The sequence below is a fragment of the Chlorocebus sabaeus genome, chromosome 7, assembly GCF_047675955.1.
Source record: "Chlorocebus sabaeus isolate Y175 chromosome 7, mChlSab1.0.hap1, whole genome shotgun sequence".
NCBI classification, from domain to species: domain Eukaryota; kingdom Metazoa; phylum Chordata; class Mammalia; order Primates; family Cercopithecidae; genus Chlorocebus; species Chlorocebus sabaeus.
Genome location: NC_132910.1, coordinates 53,340,746 through 53,360,374, shown reverse-complemented (window position 1 = coordinate 53,360,374; position 19,629 = coordinate 53,340,746). Strand labels below are relative to the sequence as shown.

Below are 19,629 nucleotides of genomic sequence, written 5' to 3'. Positions count from 1 at the left end.
CATATCCACTCAAAAATACTCATTATAAAACAAAACAATTGAAGCAATAAAAAGGTATATATCAAATATTTTTACATAATAGTGACATTATAGCTCAAGTGGCCAAAATAACATGAGTTCTTTGAATAAACAGAAATTATGGGTGTGAGGAGCCATCTAAAATTTTACTAACAATCTTCAGGGAGAAAAGTAGCATATGCTTACTTGTGCTTTATTGTGATTAAAAAAAATAATTTTCCTATTGTAACACTTTTTTCTTTTCACTCAAAAAAGTTTAATATACTTGAGGAATACTAACAAGAGAGCAAAAGAGATCGTAAGAAACTTGAAAACTTTCAGTTTAAACATTATGGTGTATTGTGAATATTTCCCCTTTTTATTCTTGGAAATCATTCCAACACACAGACAATGAGGAAATATTATGCAAATATCCTATTTAGAGGAAATAGGAAACAGTGAAATTCTAGACCCAAATTCAAAGAACTGTTTCCTAAAACAGTGATAATAGAGCGTAAGGGTGTACAGGAGGAAACAGAGAAAAGACACTTTGAAGAAACAGTCCAGAAGCTGCAGATTTGAGCCAGCAAACATACTTCCTATAAGGCTAAGGGCACATTATAGATATGAGGCAACAATTTGAGGGAGAAGCATCTATGGAAGCAGTTTGGTTCTAAAAAGTAGACAAAGTGAGGTTAAATGAAGAACTATACAGAAAAATCATATTACAGAAAGCAGTCTACATCTGTGGAAGCAGAGAAGTACAGTCTTTCATGGTAAAATAATAACAACAATAGCAAAACAGAACAAATAACAAAACCCACTCTGTCTATTTCCACTGGCTGGACTGAAAAAACTCTCTTTTCTCAGTGACACATAAGAAAACCTGAGGTCGGGCGTGGTGTCTCATGCCTGTAGTCCCAGCATTTGGGGAGGCTGAGGCAGGCAGATCACCTGAGGTCGGGAGTTCGAGACCAGCCTGACCAACGTGGAGAAACCCCATCTCTACTAAAAATACAAAATTAGCTGGGTGTGGTAGCACACGCTTGTAATTCCAGCTACTCAGGAGGCTGAGGCAGGAGAATTGCTTGAACCTGGGAGGCGGAGGTTGCAGTAAGCGGAGGTCGCACCATTGCACTCCAGACTGGGCAACAAGAGTGAAACTCTGTCTTGAAAGGAGAGGACAGGTGAGGAGAGGAGAGGAGAGGAGAGGAGAGGAGAGGAGAGGAGAGGAGAGGAGGAAAACCTGAATAAACATGGAATCTATATAAAGATACTAAAAGGGAAAAGGGAGAAAGGGAAGGAGAGAGGGAGGGAAGGAAGGGAAGAAAGGAGGGAGGAAGAAAGCAAGGAAGGGAGGGAGGAAAAGAGGAAAGGAGAAAACCAAAGGAGATGGGGAGCAAAAACTAAAAACATATTACCATAAACAAAGTTGAAAATTGTAACTAAACATTTCACCGTGAATTTTTAATGTAATGAATAGAAATCACCTTCTGAAAGCAATTATATAGTGCAGATATGCGTTAGAGAGAGGTGAGTGAATTAAGAACAGGAGATGAATTTTAAATTACAAGTGCTCAACCAAATGGTACAATGAGAAAAAGTAAAAGTACTATGAAAATGAAAGAGATTGGAAGTAATACAGAGGAAGAGAGACTCCTGGAAGCACAAAATGGTAGCAAAAGTTAAAGTGAAAATGCAAACTAAGTTAATTAGATATTAATAGACTCAAAAGGGATTAGAGAGAAATTGTAGAGTGCACTTCAGACTAAAGATATCCAAAATACATAAAAAAGGAATCCCTGAAAAATAAACCATAAACTTACATATAAGTTAAGAAATTCTTCATGAAATAAAAGAAGAGTTGAATCTACATTTTGGGAAAAAGATAAAAACAAAAATAAGAAAGCATGTCCCTGGGAAAAATAATCCAGAATAGTCAGCACTAAAATAGTCTAGTAAAGTCACTAAACTTCAACTATAAATGAAGAATCCTTTAGTCAGCTAGGCAAATACAAATTCTGTAAATTCTGCAATGCTAGAGACAGAAGGGCAATAGCAATACTCTCCTCAGACAAACTCTACCTTCAGTGTAAGACAAGAGACAAACTCTTTTAAACATGCAGGAATTCAGAAACGTTGCTTCCAAGGAACCTTCCTCAGGAATGATTAGAAATGACCTTCAGCCAACCAAGGGATTATTAAAATCACAACAACAAAGGAAACTGTCAACAATGTAAGCCCTGTTAGTAGATCCTCATCCAGTGGAGCCTTCAGAGGATCTTAGTTCCGGACAGCTTGACTGCATCCTCATGACAAAGCCTGCTCCAGAACCTCCCAGCTAAACCTCTCCTAGATTCCTAAATCACAGAAACTGATATAACCATTATTTATTAAGTTGCCAAAGTTAGAGAAACTTGCTGTGCAACAATAGACAACTAAGACAATGCTTTTAAAAACTATTGAATTTGGGCTGGGTGTGGTGGCTCACACCTGTAATCCCAGCACTTTGGGAGGCCAAAGTGGGCTGATCACTTGAGGTTATCGAGACCAGCCTGGCCAACATGGTAAAACCCCGTCTCTATTAAAAGTACAAAAATTAACCAGGCATGATGGTGCATGTCTGTAATACCAGCTGCTTCAGAGGCTGAGGCACAAGAATTGCTTTAGCCTGGGAGGCGGAGGTTGCCATGAGCCAAGTTCATGCCACTGCACTCCAGCCTGGGTGATAGAGTGAGACTCTGTTTCAAAGCAAAACAAAACAGGCCGGGCGCGGTGGCTCAGGCCTGTAATCCCAGCACTTTGGGAGGCCGAGACAGGCGGATCACGATGTCAGGAGATCGAGACCATCCTGGCTAACAAGGTGAAATACAAAACAAACAAACAAACTAAACAATACAAAACAAACAAACAAACAAACAAAACTAGCCAGATGAGGTGGCGGATGCCTGTAGTCCCAGCTGCTCGGGAGGCTGAGGCAGGAGAATGGCATAAACCCGGGAGACGGAGCTTGCAGTGAGCCGAGATCCAGCCACTGCACTCCAGCCTGGGCGACAGAGGGAGAAGAAAGTTGTTTTCCACCAGGAAAGAAGCATAGTGAGAAGTGTAGTGAGAAGAGCTTCTAGCAAACCATTTGGGGTTGATATAGGTTCCCTGGATTTCCAGAACTCCCAACACTTGTGCTGGATCCAGGTTTGGAAATTACTAAACGCAAGAGACTGTTGCTATACTGCTGCTCTGAGGGCAGGATGGTGATAGCTACTCTGGGAATGGCTTGTATGCCCAGAGTTTGTCCGGAAAAAGATAAATGGAGATAAAGGAAGGTTTATCGTCAGATAGATGTGGACAAGGTAGGAGAAACACCCAGCCAGGAGATATCTCAGTGCCATTTTCATCATGAGAGACATATGAATGAGCCATAGAACTCAACAGTAAGAATCTACATGCGTTAGAAAACCACAGCTATGATCTTAGAGAAGAGAGAATATTTGACTCATTAAGAAACTGCAGGAGAGACATTCCCAGCGAATAAGGGATTTCCAAAAACTCAGAAATTTACTCCAAGAAAAAGAGGCAACTTTTAATCTGATGTGGCCAAGATAAAATAATAACTTCACTCTTTCCCTTTAAGCCATGAAACCACAGTTGGAAGACTGGGAGTTGAGAGCAAAGTACAGACTAAGAAAACCAGGGAAGCAGCTGACCACAGCACTCCTTTCACACCAAGCAGAATAACACTATGGAAGGGAGAAGCTTTAACATTAGTAAGTTGCAGCATTTTGATTACATGGAAACGTAATTAATTAATTAATGGGACCTTGTATCTTATCTAAAGGTTACAAGCTTAAAATTTTAAAAGCTCTGTAATTGTAACCCAGACCTTCAAACCTTGAACTGTTACTGACTGGTAACACTACTACAGTATATTAACTCATGCCTCACCAGTTATATAAGAAACCAGTTTCCAGAACCAAACTGTCATATGGCTGAGCATACCATACTTGTTCTGCCATGGTCTCATCCAGGCTGCCCTGAAGAATATATTTATAAGCCATTTTTAGAACAACGAATAAGCCTTGATTGGAATGGAGCTAAAAATTAAGAACCTTAATGTATTTTGTGGACAGTACAATATACTGTTGAATAAAAGCAGCTCTCATTTTTCTTATTTTTATCCTAACATCAGTTATTGGTTCTAAAAAACTTGCAATTCTTTAATTACAATAAACAAATAAAAATAAAACAAAGATCTGGCAACATTACCTTTGAATATGATACTCTGGATTACAGAGATGTAGTCTTCAGGTTCCTGCTCAGTTGAGATCTCCCATCTGCTTTGAGAGATATTTAATAACTCATAAAGCTGATGTGAACTCATCACTCCACAAAGCAAAGTAACTACACTTTCTGGTGAATGAAGTATCTTTTCCAGAAACTGACATTTCTTTGGAGTTAGGTCTTTAAGCAGGCTATTTGATAATATCAAAAGTTTACATTTGTAAGAGGTTAAGTTCAGCAACTCCAAATGCCGAAAAGAGAAATTCTCCAAGCGATATAACAGGATCGCATCCCTTTGCACAACATGTAAAAATACTTCTGTCAAGTACAGAGCCCATTCCTCAGCGTCCTCTTCATATATCATTATGATGTCTTTTGTATTTCCTGAAAAAGAAAAAATATTTTCTTATATTTGCAATGCTATCAGCAGGTTATTATTTTTCAAAAATTTTAATATGCCTATAGGCAATATATTAAGTTGCTGATACCAGAGAAAAACTACATGAAAGTCATTCATAGTATTAAAAAACCATAGATTAAATAAAACTAGAATTCAAAGATAAGTTGATTTAAATTTTAAAAAGAATGATAAGAAAAAGTATAATAAATAAGAAAAGAAGTTGAGAGCCAAAACAATACCATTACCCAGATAATAAATAAATTAGAAAAAGAAATGAGTAGATTAGACATAGATAATGTTATAGATAATATTTTAACTTCTGGCCCAAAAGAAAAGTTTGATATTTTCATAGTAATTCAAAAAAATAAATAAATAAAGGAGGAGAACAAGGCTAACACAACTGTTGAAAATATGATACATTTAGTTGAGAGTTAAAAACAGAAAAGATTCAGTATAAGGATGATCCAAAAACCTGAAGTAGAAGAGAATAATATACACATTAAAATGTTGCAAAACATATAATTTTTAATAATTTTTAAAATCCTTGTAATAAGACAGATAAAGGAGCCAGCTTTATGGATCAGTGTGAAACAATCAGGCTCCAACTAAAACTGTTAAAGAAAACAGATCTTGCTGGGCGCGGTGGCTCACAACTGTAATCCCAGCATTTCAAGAGGATGAGGCGGGCGGATCACGAGGTCAGGATATCGAGACTATCCTGGTTAACACAGTGAAACCCCTTCTCTACTAAAAAGACAAAAAATTAGCCGGGTGTGGTGGTGGGCACCTGTAGTCCCAGCTACTTGGGAGGCTGAGACAGGAGAATGGCTTGAACCTGGGAGGCGGAGCTTACAGTGAGCGGAGATGTGCCACTGCACTCCAGCCTGGGCAACAGAGCTAGACTCTGTCTCAAAAAAAAAAAAAAAGTAAAAGAAAAGAAAAGAAAAGAAAAGAAATCTTGATTACATTGTCCTTGACTTAATGATAATTATAAAATTTCTTCACATATCCAGGAAGGAAAACCAAGTCACCATGATAAGAAAAACGTGAACTTGGTATTGATTTCTTCAGAGCAATTTCCAGATGAATTATAGGAAAATTTTTATAAAACTAATTTTTACAGTATATTCATACTATAAAATATTGCATAACAATGAAAAAGAATGTAACAATGCTACATGCAACATAGATGAATCTAAAGACATAACATTGATTGAAATAAGAAAGGGTATATATTGCATAATTGTATTTATATAAAGTTCCAAAGCAGAAAACTTGATTCACGGTGATACAGATCTGAATATTTTAGGGCAGAATTAACAAATTAAAGTAGGCATGAGAGAGCCTGCTGGAGTTCTGGATATGGTCTATATCTTGATCTAGGTGCTAGATATTTATGGAGATATACATATATATATAACATATATATGTAAATTCACTCATCTACATATCTTAGATTTAAGTTATACTGCAATAAACCTGTAAAAGCTAGATGACTTGGGGAGGGAAAGCCATAGGAAATAAGTAAAGCATTTGTAACATTATCACATGTATTTGAAAAATTAGAGAAAATATGCTAATAATGGAGGTTTGACAGGTCTTATAGGGCATTTACAAAAAGAATTAAAGAGAGGTACATTTCAATATTTTGCACAAAAAACAAAAAAATGAAGTAAATATTAATTCCAGAAAAAAGCCCCAAAATTTACGAAAGAAAGCAGGATAATTATAGACTATTTGGATCAATAGTGTGCATGTGTTTATAGTTATAATAATGTAAAAACTAATTAATTAATGACAAATTGAGATTTAAATATTCTGGAGAATAAGGGAAGAGTAAAACAAACAAAAGTATAAAAATATCTATCTTATGTATTACACGAAGACAATAGATAATAGCTAAAATTAGTAAGTCAAGAAATCGTAATGTAAATGTATCTTTTTGAAATATGCAAAAGAATAAAAAAAGAAACTTTGAAAAAATTATGGCTTTTAAGGTTCTTAGAAGGGTGGAATGGTATTTGGGGAAAGGGAAAGTAAAGCACTGTCGATTTTCACTATGTTTTATCATTGTTTTACATGAAAGTGTAACTGTAATCAAAATTTAAATAATAGAGGAAAATCCAGCCAAAAAATAGCAGAACCAAAGTAAAGTAAAAGGAAATGAAAACAACTTTGGAAAAAGAATAGGGTGAGTTGAATACATGTACATATAGAACAACAACTAAATGCTGAGGGCATTATGATTGCACTACAAAATGCACATGTTAACTTGATGAAATAAAAGTGATTACACAGCGGGAAAAACTGAGCATTTGGGGAGCAGAAAGTAAAACGTACTAACCTCATCTTTAATAGAATGTAATCTTTTAACACTGCCTAAATTTGAAACATTAATTTAAAATAATGACTTCATTCAATATTTCTGTATCGTCATTTTTCCTTAGACAATAATAAATAATCTAAAAAGTACTCAAAGAAATTTTTATCTTAAAGTTAATATATCATTATTTTTACTTTATATTAACTTTATATTTAAAGATAGCATGTAAAGTCTAATCTCATTTTTAATAAAATAGTACCTCCATGCTTATCTACCTAAAATAATTCTATCATTAGCCACAATTGTTTATGAGAGAGAGGACTTTGAGAGATACATGACTTTCTTTTTCTTCACTCTTCCATATTGCTTATATTTTTATAATAACCTTATTTTACAAAATACAATAATTTTTAAAGATCAGTTTTTACAATATTATCATGAGTACAAAGAATGAAACACCAAACTGTTGTCATCTTCTTCCTCTGAAAACAGAGCATGTATTTTCTATACCACTGATGTGGCAATGAAAACCATAATGATTCTGAGATCTTTTGTATTTTATTAAATTATTGAGTTTATGTATTTCTGTCTTTTCTCGTGATATAAATATTATCTCTGAGGGCAGATGCTTTATTTTTCAATCCAAATTCCTACACAATGCCAAGCACAATTTCTTGAACAGATATTCAACAATTTTTTTACATATTTATGTATGCAAATGAGAAAAAATCTGACAGAAAACATATGGGAATCACGTGTAAGTTGTATATGAATCATCAATATAGTTCTGTAATTCTGTGTGTAGTAGTGTAGTATCTCACCCAGCCTGGATGCTAAATAAATAAATTGTTTAACAAATAGAAATATTATGCCATAATTCAGTATTTTTATGTTTGAGGAACGGTAGAAGGAGGGTTTTCTTCATATTGCATATAGCCAGAATAAGTTGGTCTACAGTTATAAAAATAATAGGAGTATAAATAAAATTAATAATTAAAATTATCAAGCACTTAAAATAAATTAGGTCTCTGTGTGTTTCACACATGCTGTTTCATTTAATTCTCACAATTACACTACTAAGTATTAATGTTATCCTCATTTTACAGATGGGAAAACTGAGGTGGTATTAGAATCAGGACTCCAATGCGGGCAGTCTGCCCTGCCCTATACCCTATACTTTTAATTTCTAATAGCAAAGGACACAATAATATTATTTAAAAGATTACAGTAGATTATTTGCAGGGATATGAGTTAGATTAGTCAATATCAAGCAGCCTGTGGGGTATTCTCAACTATGCACAGTATGTGAAGGCTTACTGGGAGTCTGGTTTCCTACCAAGGAGAAAGAGGAAACAGAACATATCATGCACTCCAAGAGTACAGTAATCTATGAAGAATTTACAGAATTGACTTTTTGACTCTATAATTTAAATCAAGAAAATTGTAGAATGAGCTATGAGTATATGTTAACGTAAAGAATTAATACTCCCATGTTATTTGGCTGGGTATCACAATTGGCAGACAGCTATGTGAAATCAAAACTAGAAACAATCATAACCTGTCTTTCAAAGCCCAAGAAAATGGCACAGGTAGTCTTTCTCAATACTCTAGATGCATTTTTACTTATGTTGAAAATTGAGCCTTTTTATTTGACGTATATTTTCTCAATATCCTCATTTGACATCAAATATCATTCCTTTCTTCTCTACAGATGAAGTCATTTCAGTATTTTAATCTTTGGTTTTCTCAATTATTATTCACGGAGGCTTTCTATGTACCAGGCATGTTGCTAAGCAGTTGACATGTATAACCTCATTTAATCCTCACTGAACTGCACGGAGTTGGTCCTGTTAGTCTTATTTTACTGATGTTCTCATTGAGGCTCAGAGGGGTTAAGTTATTTATCAGAGCCACAAAGATAGTTGTTGATCTTTATGCTGACTTTCTTTCTTTTCATACGAAACTACGTTGTGTTGAAATATAAAAGTTAATAAAAACTCTTTTAATAAGCTATGGTTTTCTTTTCCCTTTTTCTAGAAAAAAAGTTTGTACCTGAATAATATCTAGGACCACAGACCCCAAAATAGTTCTTTATAAATTCTCAAAAGTAGCCCAGTGGCCTTGCACTGTACTTCATTTTATGCACTTGAATTAAATCAACCCCTAGTAATTCTCCCCATTTAAGGAGGGTTACTGTCATTAAGATTGGTCAACTTTTATAGGCTTTGCAATGAAACAATAGATGATAAACTTGAAACATAGAAATATATAATTTCCATTCCTGGAAAGCTTCATCATAATGAAAAGACAATACTATTGAAGATGGAATCAAGATCCGCAAATAAATGATTTAAAATGTACATCTTACAGTCTTGCATGATAAAGTGGCAGCATTATATAATGGTTCAGCAGGAACAAAATACAGCCATATTAATTTTTATAAATTTACCATATTCTTTCAGATTCAATAATGCCTTATTTATTTATCTTAAATATTCTGTAACAAATGTTCAAGCCTGAAATATTTATCAATAATTTATATCAATAATTGCTTTTCCACCAAAACCAGCTTACATTACATATTACCAAAAGAATACTAAACATATATTAAAATTCTTCTTATTCCATATGCACAGCTTCCAATGGCAGATTTTCTTCCTTTTGAATAAGAGCCAATCTCATACCCATGTTTTGATTGTGCATAATGGAAAAAGATTGCATAATGCATCCTTTCAATATTACATTTTTCTAACTGGTAACCAAACGGCAGAATAAAAGAAAGCAGAAAATTACAAAAACAAAAATGAGTTACAGCCATAATGGATTCAGCAGTAACAACAAGAACATTAATCTTAATATAATCACACACACACATATATCATTACTTAAATTACACAGTAAGTATAACTCAATTGAGTTTACATTCCAACTTTGTACTGTTATTTCTAGTACAACATAAGAACAAAACTGGGGATTTTTCAAAGGTTTGAATGTAGTGAAACACACCATAACTAATATTTCTCCTCTGGGAAAGGGGCTAATTCCACTTATTCATAGTGGGACATTCACATATGAAGCGTTTCCTGTATAATCTGCATAAATCTGTGTAGTGGGCGCTGTGAATGCACATCTCATATCTTCCTGGACCACCAGCTACTGCTTAGTGGTCAGTTATTAAGCATATTGACCACTTCTGACCTCTGCTTTATTGCCTGAGGACTTTCTCTGCTGCTAAGAGTACTTCCTCAGCTTGTGTACCTGCCCAGCAGCTCATTAGTTCCAGGGATTTAGTGCACCAAGAATAGGGGGACAACCTCAGGCAGTGAGGATCAGAAGTAAATGTGTAAAAAACTCAGCTTATTCAACCTGCAATGGGGCAGTTCTGAGGTTTGCTTTACACAGTAATCAGAAAGTCCCCATGGTACGAATTGTAACTCCTCACTGTGTTATTCTGCTTCTTAATACACACATTGTCATTTCTCCCTTTCTTATCTTTCTCCATTCTCTCACTAGAGCTTCATGGGCTCATCATCAAATACCTGTACTCAAGTCCATTTTTCCAAATCTTCTACAAAAATCTTCTTCTATACACTTACATTATTTAACTTAGTTCTTTCTTTCAAATGCAGGAAGGTACTAATACATAATTTTAAGATCATGCTTTTCAGCTATGGTGAAGAACAACCAGCAAAAAATTTTATGCAAATTCAGAATTTTCCACTTTCTTCTTCTAAGATGCAAACAGATACTTTTGTGTCTCATACAGCAACCAGGGAAGGGGTTTTTTTTCTATATAAAAAAGCATGGCACTAATTGTTACAGTATTATTTTGTGAAGTCTTCCTAACCCTGGATATATAAACTGAAAATGTTCTAATCTCATCTCTAATCACTTTTTATATCTAGTTGGGCCATTCATAAAATTGAATAAAACACAAGTACCTAATACGGTTGTTGAAAGTACTAACTGAAAAAAATCATACAATGTGCTTATCCCATGGCAAGGACAATAGAAGTCAGGAAATATTAGATCTTACCAGTAAGACTGTCTACATCTGAAAGCAGGAAGGCCATACTCAAAAGTTTCCCAAAAACCACAATAATAAGGTTTACAAAGGTAAATATATATATATGCATAAAATAAGTGATTATTTCCTAAGTTTCTATATTGTCTATATTATTTATATACATTGGAATGGGAATTAAAAGAAAATTTTTTGAAAATATATTTTTTATCAAGATATAGATATGGTTGAGAACATCTTGCACCTTTTGATAATTTGTATTAAAAGAAGAGAAAATGTGAGTGACGATTTGGGAAAGTTACTGTGTTAGAAATGGCTTTTAGGAAGCAATTGCAGCAAATACAAAAAATGACAAATAGGGTCTAATTAAACTAAACAGCTTCTGCACCGCAAAAGAAACTAACAACAGAGTACAAACACAACCATAAAGACACATGCACATAAATGTTCCCTGCAGCACAATTTATAATAGCAAAGACATGGAATCAACCTAAATACCATCAATGATAGACTGGATAAAGAAAATGTGGTGGCCAGATGCGGTGGCTCATGTCTGTAATCCCAGCACTTTGGGAGGCCGAGGCGGGCAGAGCACGAGGTCAGGAGATTGAGACCAGCCTGGCTAACATGGTGAAACCCTGCCTCTACTAAAAATGCAAAAAATTAGAGGGGCGTGGTGGTGGGCGCCTGTAGTCCCAGCTACTCAGGAGGCTGAGGCAGGAGAATGACATGAACCTGGGAGGCAGAGCTTGAAGTGAGGGGAGATTGCACCACTGCACTCCAGCCTGGGCGACAGAGCGGGACTCTGTCTCAAAAAAAAAAAAAAGAGAGAAAAAAAAATATTCATTCCAAGACAGCATTGACCATAAGACCACCCATTATTTTGTTTCTTTAAGAAGAGAATGCTGTGATCAAAAACTATAATATACTACAAATTTAAAGATAAATTTTAACTTTAGAGCATTTGAATAACAAATTGTCAGAATCAATGAAATATGGTAACTTTAGAGAATTTGAATAATAAATTGTCAGAATCAGTGAAATATGGTAACATTACTATCTCATACAGTCTCTTAAGTGCCCTTTTTTTTTTTTTTTTTTTTTTTTTTTGACGAGGTGTCACTAAGGCTGGAGTGCAGTGGCATGATCTTGGGGCTCACTGCAACCTCCGCCTCCCAGGCTCAAGCGATCCTGCCACCTCAGCCTCCTGAGTAGCTGGGACCACAGGTATTCACCATCATGCCAGGTTAAATTTTTTTGTATTTTTTTTAATGGTAGAGACAAGGTTTCACCATGTTGATCAGACTGGTCTTGAACTTCTGGGCTTAAGTGAACAACCCACCTAGGCCTCCCAAAGTGCTGTGATTACAGGCATGAGCCACCACGCCTTGCCAAGTGCTTCTCATTTCTCCAATTCAACATCAAGAATGATCTCCTCAGAATCTTATTATTTTCTATGGTTCCCCCAGACTGATTTCTTTCCTGGAGGCTGGCCCTTATGGATTACGTCACCCAGACTTCCATGCCTACCTTGATTGAAAGCACCATCAGAATATCAGATGAGAAGAAAGAATAATAGGGTTTTTTATTGGCCTTCCACCCACTCCTTCATTTTAGTTTGGACAGTGGCTGCTTTCTTGTGTGGCCATTTTTCTATGACTCTTTTTTCATGGGTCCAGTTTTCATGCAATTCTAATAACCATCTTCCTTTCCCTTATCTCACTAGTGTAGTAAACAATTTTTGCTGTTAGCTCGAATGCTTCACTATCCCTCCTGAATTCAAAAAATCAAGCAAACAAACAAACAAAAAACGCCAAACCAGACATATAACATATACAAAAATCAGCTCACGATGGATTAAAGACTTAAATGTAAAACCTGAAACTTAAAAAAACCCTGGAAGACAACCTAGGCAATTCCATCCTAGACATAGAAATGGGCAAAGACTTCATGACAAAGACAGCAAAAGCAATCGCAACAAAAGCAAAAATTGACAAATGGGATCTAATTAAACAAGAGCTTCTGAACAGTGAAAGAAAGTATCAACAGTGAACAGACAACCTACAGAATGGGAGAAAAATTTTGCAAACTACGCATCTGACAAAGGTCAAATATCGAGCACCTATAAGGAACTTAAACATATTTCCAAGAGAAAAAAGCAAACAACCCCATTAAAAAGTGGGCGAAGGACATGAACAGACACTTTTCAAAAGAAGGCACACATGTGGCCAACAATCACATGAAAAAAAGCTCGATATCACTGATCATTAGAGAAATACAAATCAAAAGCCCAATGAGATACCATCTCGCGTCAGTTAGAAGGGCTATTAATAAAAAGCCAAAAAATAACAGATGCTGGTGAGGTTATGGAGAAAATGGAAAACTTATGCACTGTTGGTGGGAGTGTAAATTAGTTCAACCATTGTGGAATGCAGTATGGCAATTCCTCAAAAACCTAAAGACAGAAATACCATTTGACCCACCCAGAGGAATATAAATCACCCTACCATAAAGACACATGCACATGAATGTTCACTGCAGCACAATTCACAATAGCAAAGAGATGGAGTCAACGTAAGTGCCCATCAATGACGGATTGGATAAAGAGAATGTGGTACATATACACCATGGAATACCACGCAACCATAAAAAGGAATGAGATAATGTCTTGTGGGAACATGAATGAAGCTGGAGGCTATTATTCTCAGCAAACTAATGCAGGAACAGAAAACCAAATACCACATGTTCTCACTTATAACTGGGAGCTAAATGATAAGAACTTATGAACACAAAAAAGGAAACAGCAGTCACTGGGGTATGCTTGAAGGTGGAGGGTGGGGGGAGGGAGAGGAGCAGAAAAGATAACTACTGGGTACTGGGCTTAATTTCTGCGTGATGAAATAATCTGCACAACAGACTCCCGTGACATGAGTTTACCTATGCAACAAACCATCACATGTAGCCCCTAACCTAAAATAAAAGTTTAAAAAAAAGAACATTTTTTAAAACTTCACTTGAGACAATTGCCTTACAAGTAATGTCAACTTTTCCTAATACAGACGCCAACATCCCTCACTGCTTGCCTCTTGAATCAGTAACTAGAGTTAGAGCCCACAAAAGTGAAGGGGAGAAAATTCCACAAAAAAACGATTTAATATTCAGAAATTGTTCGTGGATATTGCCAATATGTATCAGCATGAGTTTGGAAAGTATGTACAGAATGAATTTTAAGGGTTATTAGACTGAGAAAGATGAATCAGAAGATTGGATCTGACTGAATTTATCAATATGGTTGTATTTTAACAGCATTCAGGACTTAATGTATTATCTCAAGTACCTGTGATAGTATTAACAGCCTATTAGAATGATTAATTAAAGCTTGGATTCCATGGTGGCCTACAATGAGGCTGCAATGCCAGAATTTCCCTGCTATGACATAGAGGAGGGGTCAGTAGACAAACTTTCTGTAAACGGCTAGATAGTAAATACTTTAGCCTTTGCGGCACACTTGGAATCTCCTTCTCCTTCTTCTCCTCCTTATCCTTCTCCTCTTCTTTTCTATAACTTTAAATGTGTAAAAACCATTCTTAGTTCACAAGTGATACACAAACAGGACACCAGCTGGATTTCGTCTACTGACTATCATTTGCTGACCTCTACTCTAGAGTGTTCTGATGTTCCCTTTGCTAGCATTAAGAAATATATTCATGAAAAGTGCTGTGATGTCTGCTTCTGCAGCATAGATACAATGATTAGGTTTAGACCTTTGAACTGAACTTTTGATGTCAATGGAGAATAATGAAGTCTGAGTTGGTAGAGAACAAATGGTAACACTCAATCATTAGAGACAATATAAATAATAGAAGTGTTTTTCACTGCAGGTATTGTGGTGGTATCTAATTCATCTGATGGTCTTTAGGAAATGAAATATATAGTGTACACATTTGTAATACAGATTACAAATGTAATGTAAACCTAAAATGTATAGCCTATGAAGGTTCCATATCATCTTTATAAACAAAACAATTCTCGTTTGGGATGCAAAAACATACTTACGTTGCTATAATGGAAATTCACAGACTGCTCCCTAGTTTATAGACTTAGATGACTTTGACTGAAGGGAACTCAGGTCCCTCTGAAAAAGAGATTTTCTATGATGCTAAACATGGATATCATAAATCTTCCTCCAAGCCTTCGTCAGAGTGACCTGAAGGCACGTGTACTAGGGAAAAAATAATACTCAGAATACTCAGGAATATCTTCTAGCAATTATTAGTTACTGGTCTTAACTGATAAAAAATTCCCAAAGACTGAAAATACCACCATGGCACTTTTTGGGAATTTATAGAAGTCAGGTGTAATAGTAAATGACATTTTGCCTTGAGTATATATGATAATGATTCCAATGGGCCCATGTGAGTACCACAGAGGTATCCTGTGGGTATTTTTTAAGCCAGAAATGTTTGGTGAAAATGCGTATATACAGCAAATGTCAGAATCCTAACAGAGAATGAGGACTATTATGGTAGGAAAGGCAAAATACATGTATCTGAAACTGTCAAATCCCTTCCTCACAGTAAACTAAAAAAACCCAAAAATACAGTAATCTTTCTTTATTCATGGAGAATACCTTCCAAGACCCCCAGTGGATCCCAAAACTACAGATAGCATAGAACTCTATATATACTAAGCTTTTTTGCTATACATGTATGTCTATGATAAAATTTAATTTATAAATTAGGCACTGTAAGAGCATAGCAACAAAAATTATTTTAAAAATAGAACAACTATAACAGTATATTATAGTAAAAGTTATGTGAATGTGGTTTCTCTTTATCTTCCTTTCAAAATATGTTACTATTTTTGGACCATGGTTGACCATGGATAACTAAAACCACAGGAAGCAAAACCACAGAGAAGGGGGACTATTGTACTACATTCCTGAAGGAATTACCGACTATTGCCACCAACAAAGACTTGGGAGATGAAGATACAATGGTGGTTATTTCTTCACAACTCTGCTTTACTCTCTAGTTTGCCAGTACAAAAGCCAAAGCGTCTTGTAAAATAACTGCTGATTTTCATAAACATAACCAAGTATTGATATTAACTGCTATTCCACAGATGATATATTTACTGCAGCAAATCAACTAGCCTATGTAAACTATAAACAGATATTTATCAAGTCATTTTCTTTATAATTGCAATGAATAAAGATAATAATCAGTTGGCAGTCACTTGGTAGAAACAGCAGCAACCTTTCACTGACTTACCTCAAGGCTATGCCCCATGTCATAATAACATCTGTATAAATACTGACCATATATATATGCCATACAGTATATAATTTTATATGTAAAATATAAAATTGATGAAATAAACTTGCTCATAGCAAAAGAGCAAATGCTATAGTTGTCATAATATGATACATTTGTGTCAGAGTGTGAAGATAAACCATGTTGAAGTTCAGGAACCTAAAATGTCATCAATCCTTCTAGACAGCCAATGGTGTAGCAGGGGTGTCCAATCTTTTGGCTTTCCTGGGTCACACTGGAAGAAGAATTGTCTTGGGACACACATAAAATACACTAACACTAATGACAGCTGATGAGCTTAAAAAAATTGCAAGAAAAAAAATCTCATAATGTTTTAGGAAAGTTTACGAATCTGTGTTGGGCTACATTCAAAGCCATCCTGGTCAGGTTGGACAAGCTTCCTTTAAGGCGTATCAGGATAGCCCTATACACTGAAAGGCATTTTTTTTTATTTCAACTTTTAAGTTCAGGGGTACGTGTGCAGGATGTACAGCTTTGTTACACAGGTAAATGTGTGCCATGGTGGTTTGCTGCATAGATCATCCAATCACCCAGGTATTAATCACCCAGCATTAATTAGTTATTCTTCCTGATCCTCTCCCTCCTCCCACCCCTCAGCCTCCAACAGGCCCGATGTGTGTTGCTCCCCTCTATGTGTCCATGTTTTCTCATCATTTACCTCCCACTTATAAGTGAGAACATTCGGTATTTGATTTTCTGTTCATGCATTAGTTTGCTAAGGATGATGGCCTTCAGTGCCATTCACATCCCTGCAAAGGACATAGTCTCATTACTTTTTATGGCTGCACAGAATTCCATGGTGTATATGGAATTTTCTTTATCCAATGTATCATTTTCTTTATCCAGTCTATCATTGATGGGCATTTGGGTTTATTTCATAAATTTACTATTGTGAACAGTGCTGCAATGAACATAAAATATGCATGTGTCTTTATAATAGAACAATTGACACTCATTTGGGTATATAAATTATTGAATCTCACCATTTGATGGGCCTCTTTGCATTTTGAAGGAAACAAACATATTTGGGCCCATTTACCGGGTAGCCAGCAACAATACCAGTTTTGAGTAGGAGCAAAAAAGGGCTCTACTATACAGTCAGGCTGCAGTGCACACTACACTGTCCTTTGAGCTTTATAACAAAGCTTTATTGAGTTTCTGGCAACTATCAATAGAGGATCCACAACACATAACCCTGAGATTTTGGAGGAATACCATTCCTTATTCTTCCAATGACTCCTTTCTATTTGAAAATTAACTTGTGAGTTATTATTGGATCCTAATTGAGAATAATGTCTGCTTATATGATATCAAGTGTTTATGTACGTAGTCTAACTGACCATTCATAAACTGGGTGTTATGTGATCTACCAAATTATAATTTGGTTGTGAGAAATAATATTCTATTTGAAAATGAGTATGATATATACAAAACCAGACTCAGGCAATTCTGGATGGGAGAAGTAAATGCCATGAGCCTGTAGCTTAAGCTTCTATGACACCAAATCTTACCACTTTACCCTCCTCCCTCAACATACATCTGTAGCCTCATGAAGAATGACTAAACCTGTTAACTGAAAAAAAAAAAAAAGAAGCATGGCATTAGTTTCCAGATCATATGCCAGCAGCAGTCCAAAGTGAATATTACATCCATTTCTACATTACAGCCCCACTCATAGTGAAAGGAAATTCTTCCAGTTGATAGAAGTTCATGTAATATATTTGAGAGTCCACTTTGATTTAGAGAAAAGATGGCTTGAGCTATGGATGAATCTACATTGAACAAAATAAGAAGAAATGGGAAAGGATATGTTCATTTCATTTCAGAATTAAACATACAAACTAAATTACTAAACAAGAAAAAATAGCTAGGAAACATGAGCCTATGTCTTTTGTTACACACAAAGGAAAACTAGACTTGAATTCATGTTTCTCAGTTTTCCTTTGTGAGTAATTATACCTGCATAACAAGCCTTTGACCACATCAGTGATCAATGAATGCCCATTGAAAACTTTTAGAGATACAAATGAGGCTGCAATAGGATCAAAGTTTTGTAGGTTTTATATGTTGTAGGAAAACTCATCTTGGAAATTCCTTGTCTTGTGGCAAAGCACTTTCCACAAACACATAAAGTTCATTTCAAGGAAAAACATATAATTACATAAAAGTTAGGGTAGTTAGGGTAGATATTTTGAATACATGGAACAGAGACATTATTATTGTGCTAATGGACTAAATTTAAATACTTGTAATGGTTTGTAAAGTGTATAAATTTCTAAAAATCCTTCAGAAGTACACTTTTAAAAGTGAATTTTATTTATGTAGATTATACCTTAATATTCTTGACTATAAAAAACAAGAGTGTGACAAAAATTAGTAAAAATCATAAAATTTGATTTAAAAAAATGTCTAGAGTAGCAACTCCTTAACAGAGTATTTAAAACATTTAAAAAATATTTTAAACTCCAATAATTTTCAAATATCTTTTTTAACCCTAAAAATGTATAAAGTCAGAACTTGATCCATATCTATTACATCTATCAATAATAATTTTAGTACATCTCTGATTTGAAAATAGAATCTTGTTTAAATTACTTAGTAAATGTTGGTGCAATTTAAAAATGAACATTTCTTGAAGAAATAATTGACATTTTAACCAATAATAAATGCAGATCATAATACTCAGACCTCAAAACGACATATGTTTAAAAATCCCAGGTGTAATACTTACAATTTTATTTTGTGATAAATTAGTCGTAGTTTCTACTTACTCCTCAATTTTTATATTTCCAGTTTTATTACATCCATATAAAAGACGGCAAATATCCTGGAGGGCCAGGATTCAGAATATGTGTGTAGTCAGTGTCCCAATTTCTACCTGTAATTGTTTTGTTAGGCTTCTGTAGCATGAGGGCATATGTTCTGACAGCTCCTGACCTATGGTCCAGGGTCTCCTGTGGCTGGGGGAGTATATCTCTCTAATTCTAGGATTTCTCATTATGAACTCCACTTTTTCACAGATATAAGCCATGTGAGCCAATTATCAACTTCATCAGTAATAAAGGCAATATTTGATTTCCCCTTTCCCTTATTCTTTGTCATATTTCTTAATACTGCTTAACAACTCAAACACTGAAGAGGGTTATTTATTGCTCAATCCTCACCCCTACACCCAATACATGTCCCTGAACTCTCATGCTGAAAAGTGGCTTTACATTCTATTATATAATAAATGTGCCACATTTCAAAGTACACTGAATTCCATTCAATA

The 19,629-nt window shown here is 35.2% G+C and overlaps 1 protein-coding gene across 1 annotated transcript in view; it reads right to left on the bottom strand.

Annotated features, from left to right (window-relative positions):
- BANK1 (B cell scaffold protein with ankyrin repeats 1) overlaps positions 1 to 19,629 on the bottom strand; it is a 312,609-nt gene that overhangs the window by 269,056 nt on the left and 23,924 nt on the right. The window contains exon 2 of the mRNA XM_007999400.3: positions 4,261 to 4,659. Within this exon, the coding sequence (XP_007997591.3) occupies positions 4,261 to 4,659 (399 nt within the window). The remainder of the gene's footprint in view (positions 1 to 4,260; positions 4,660 to 19,629) is intronic.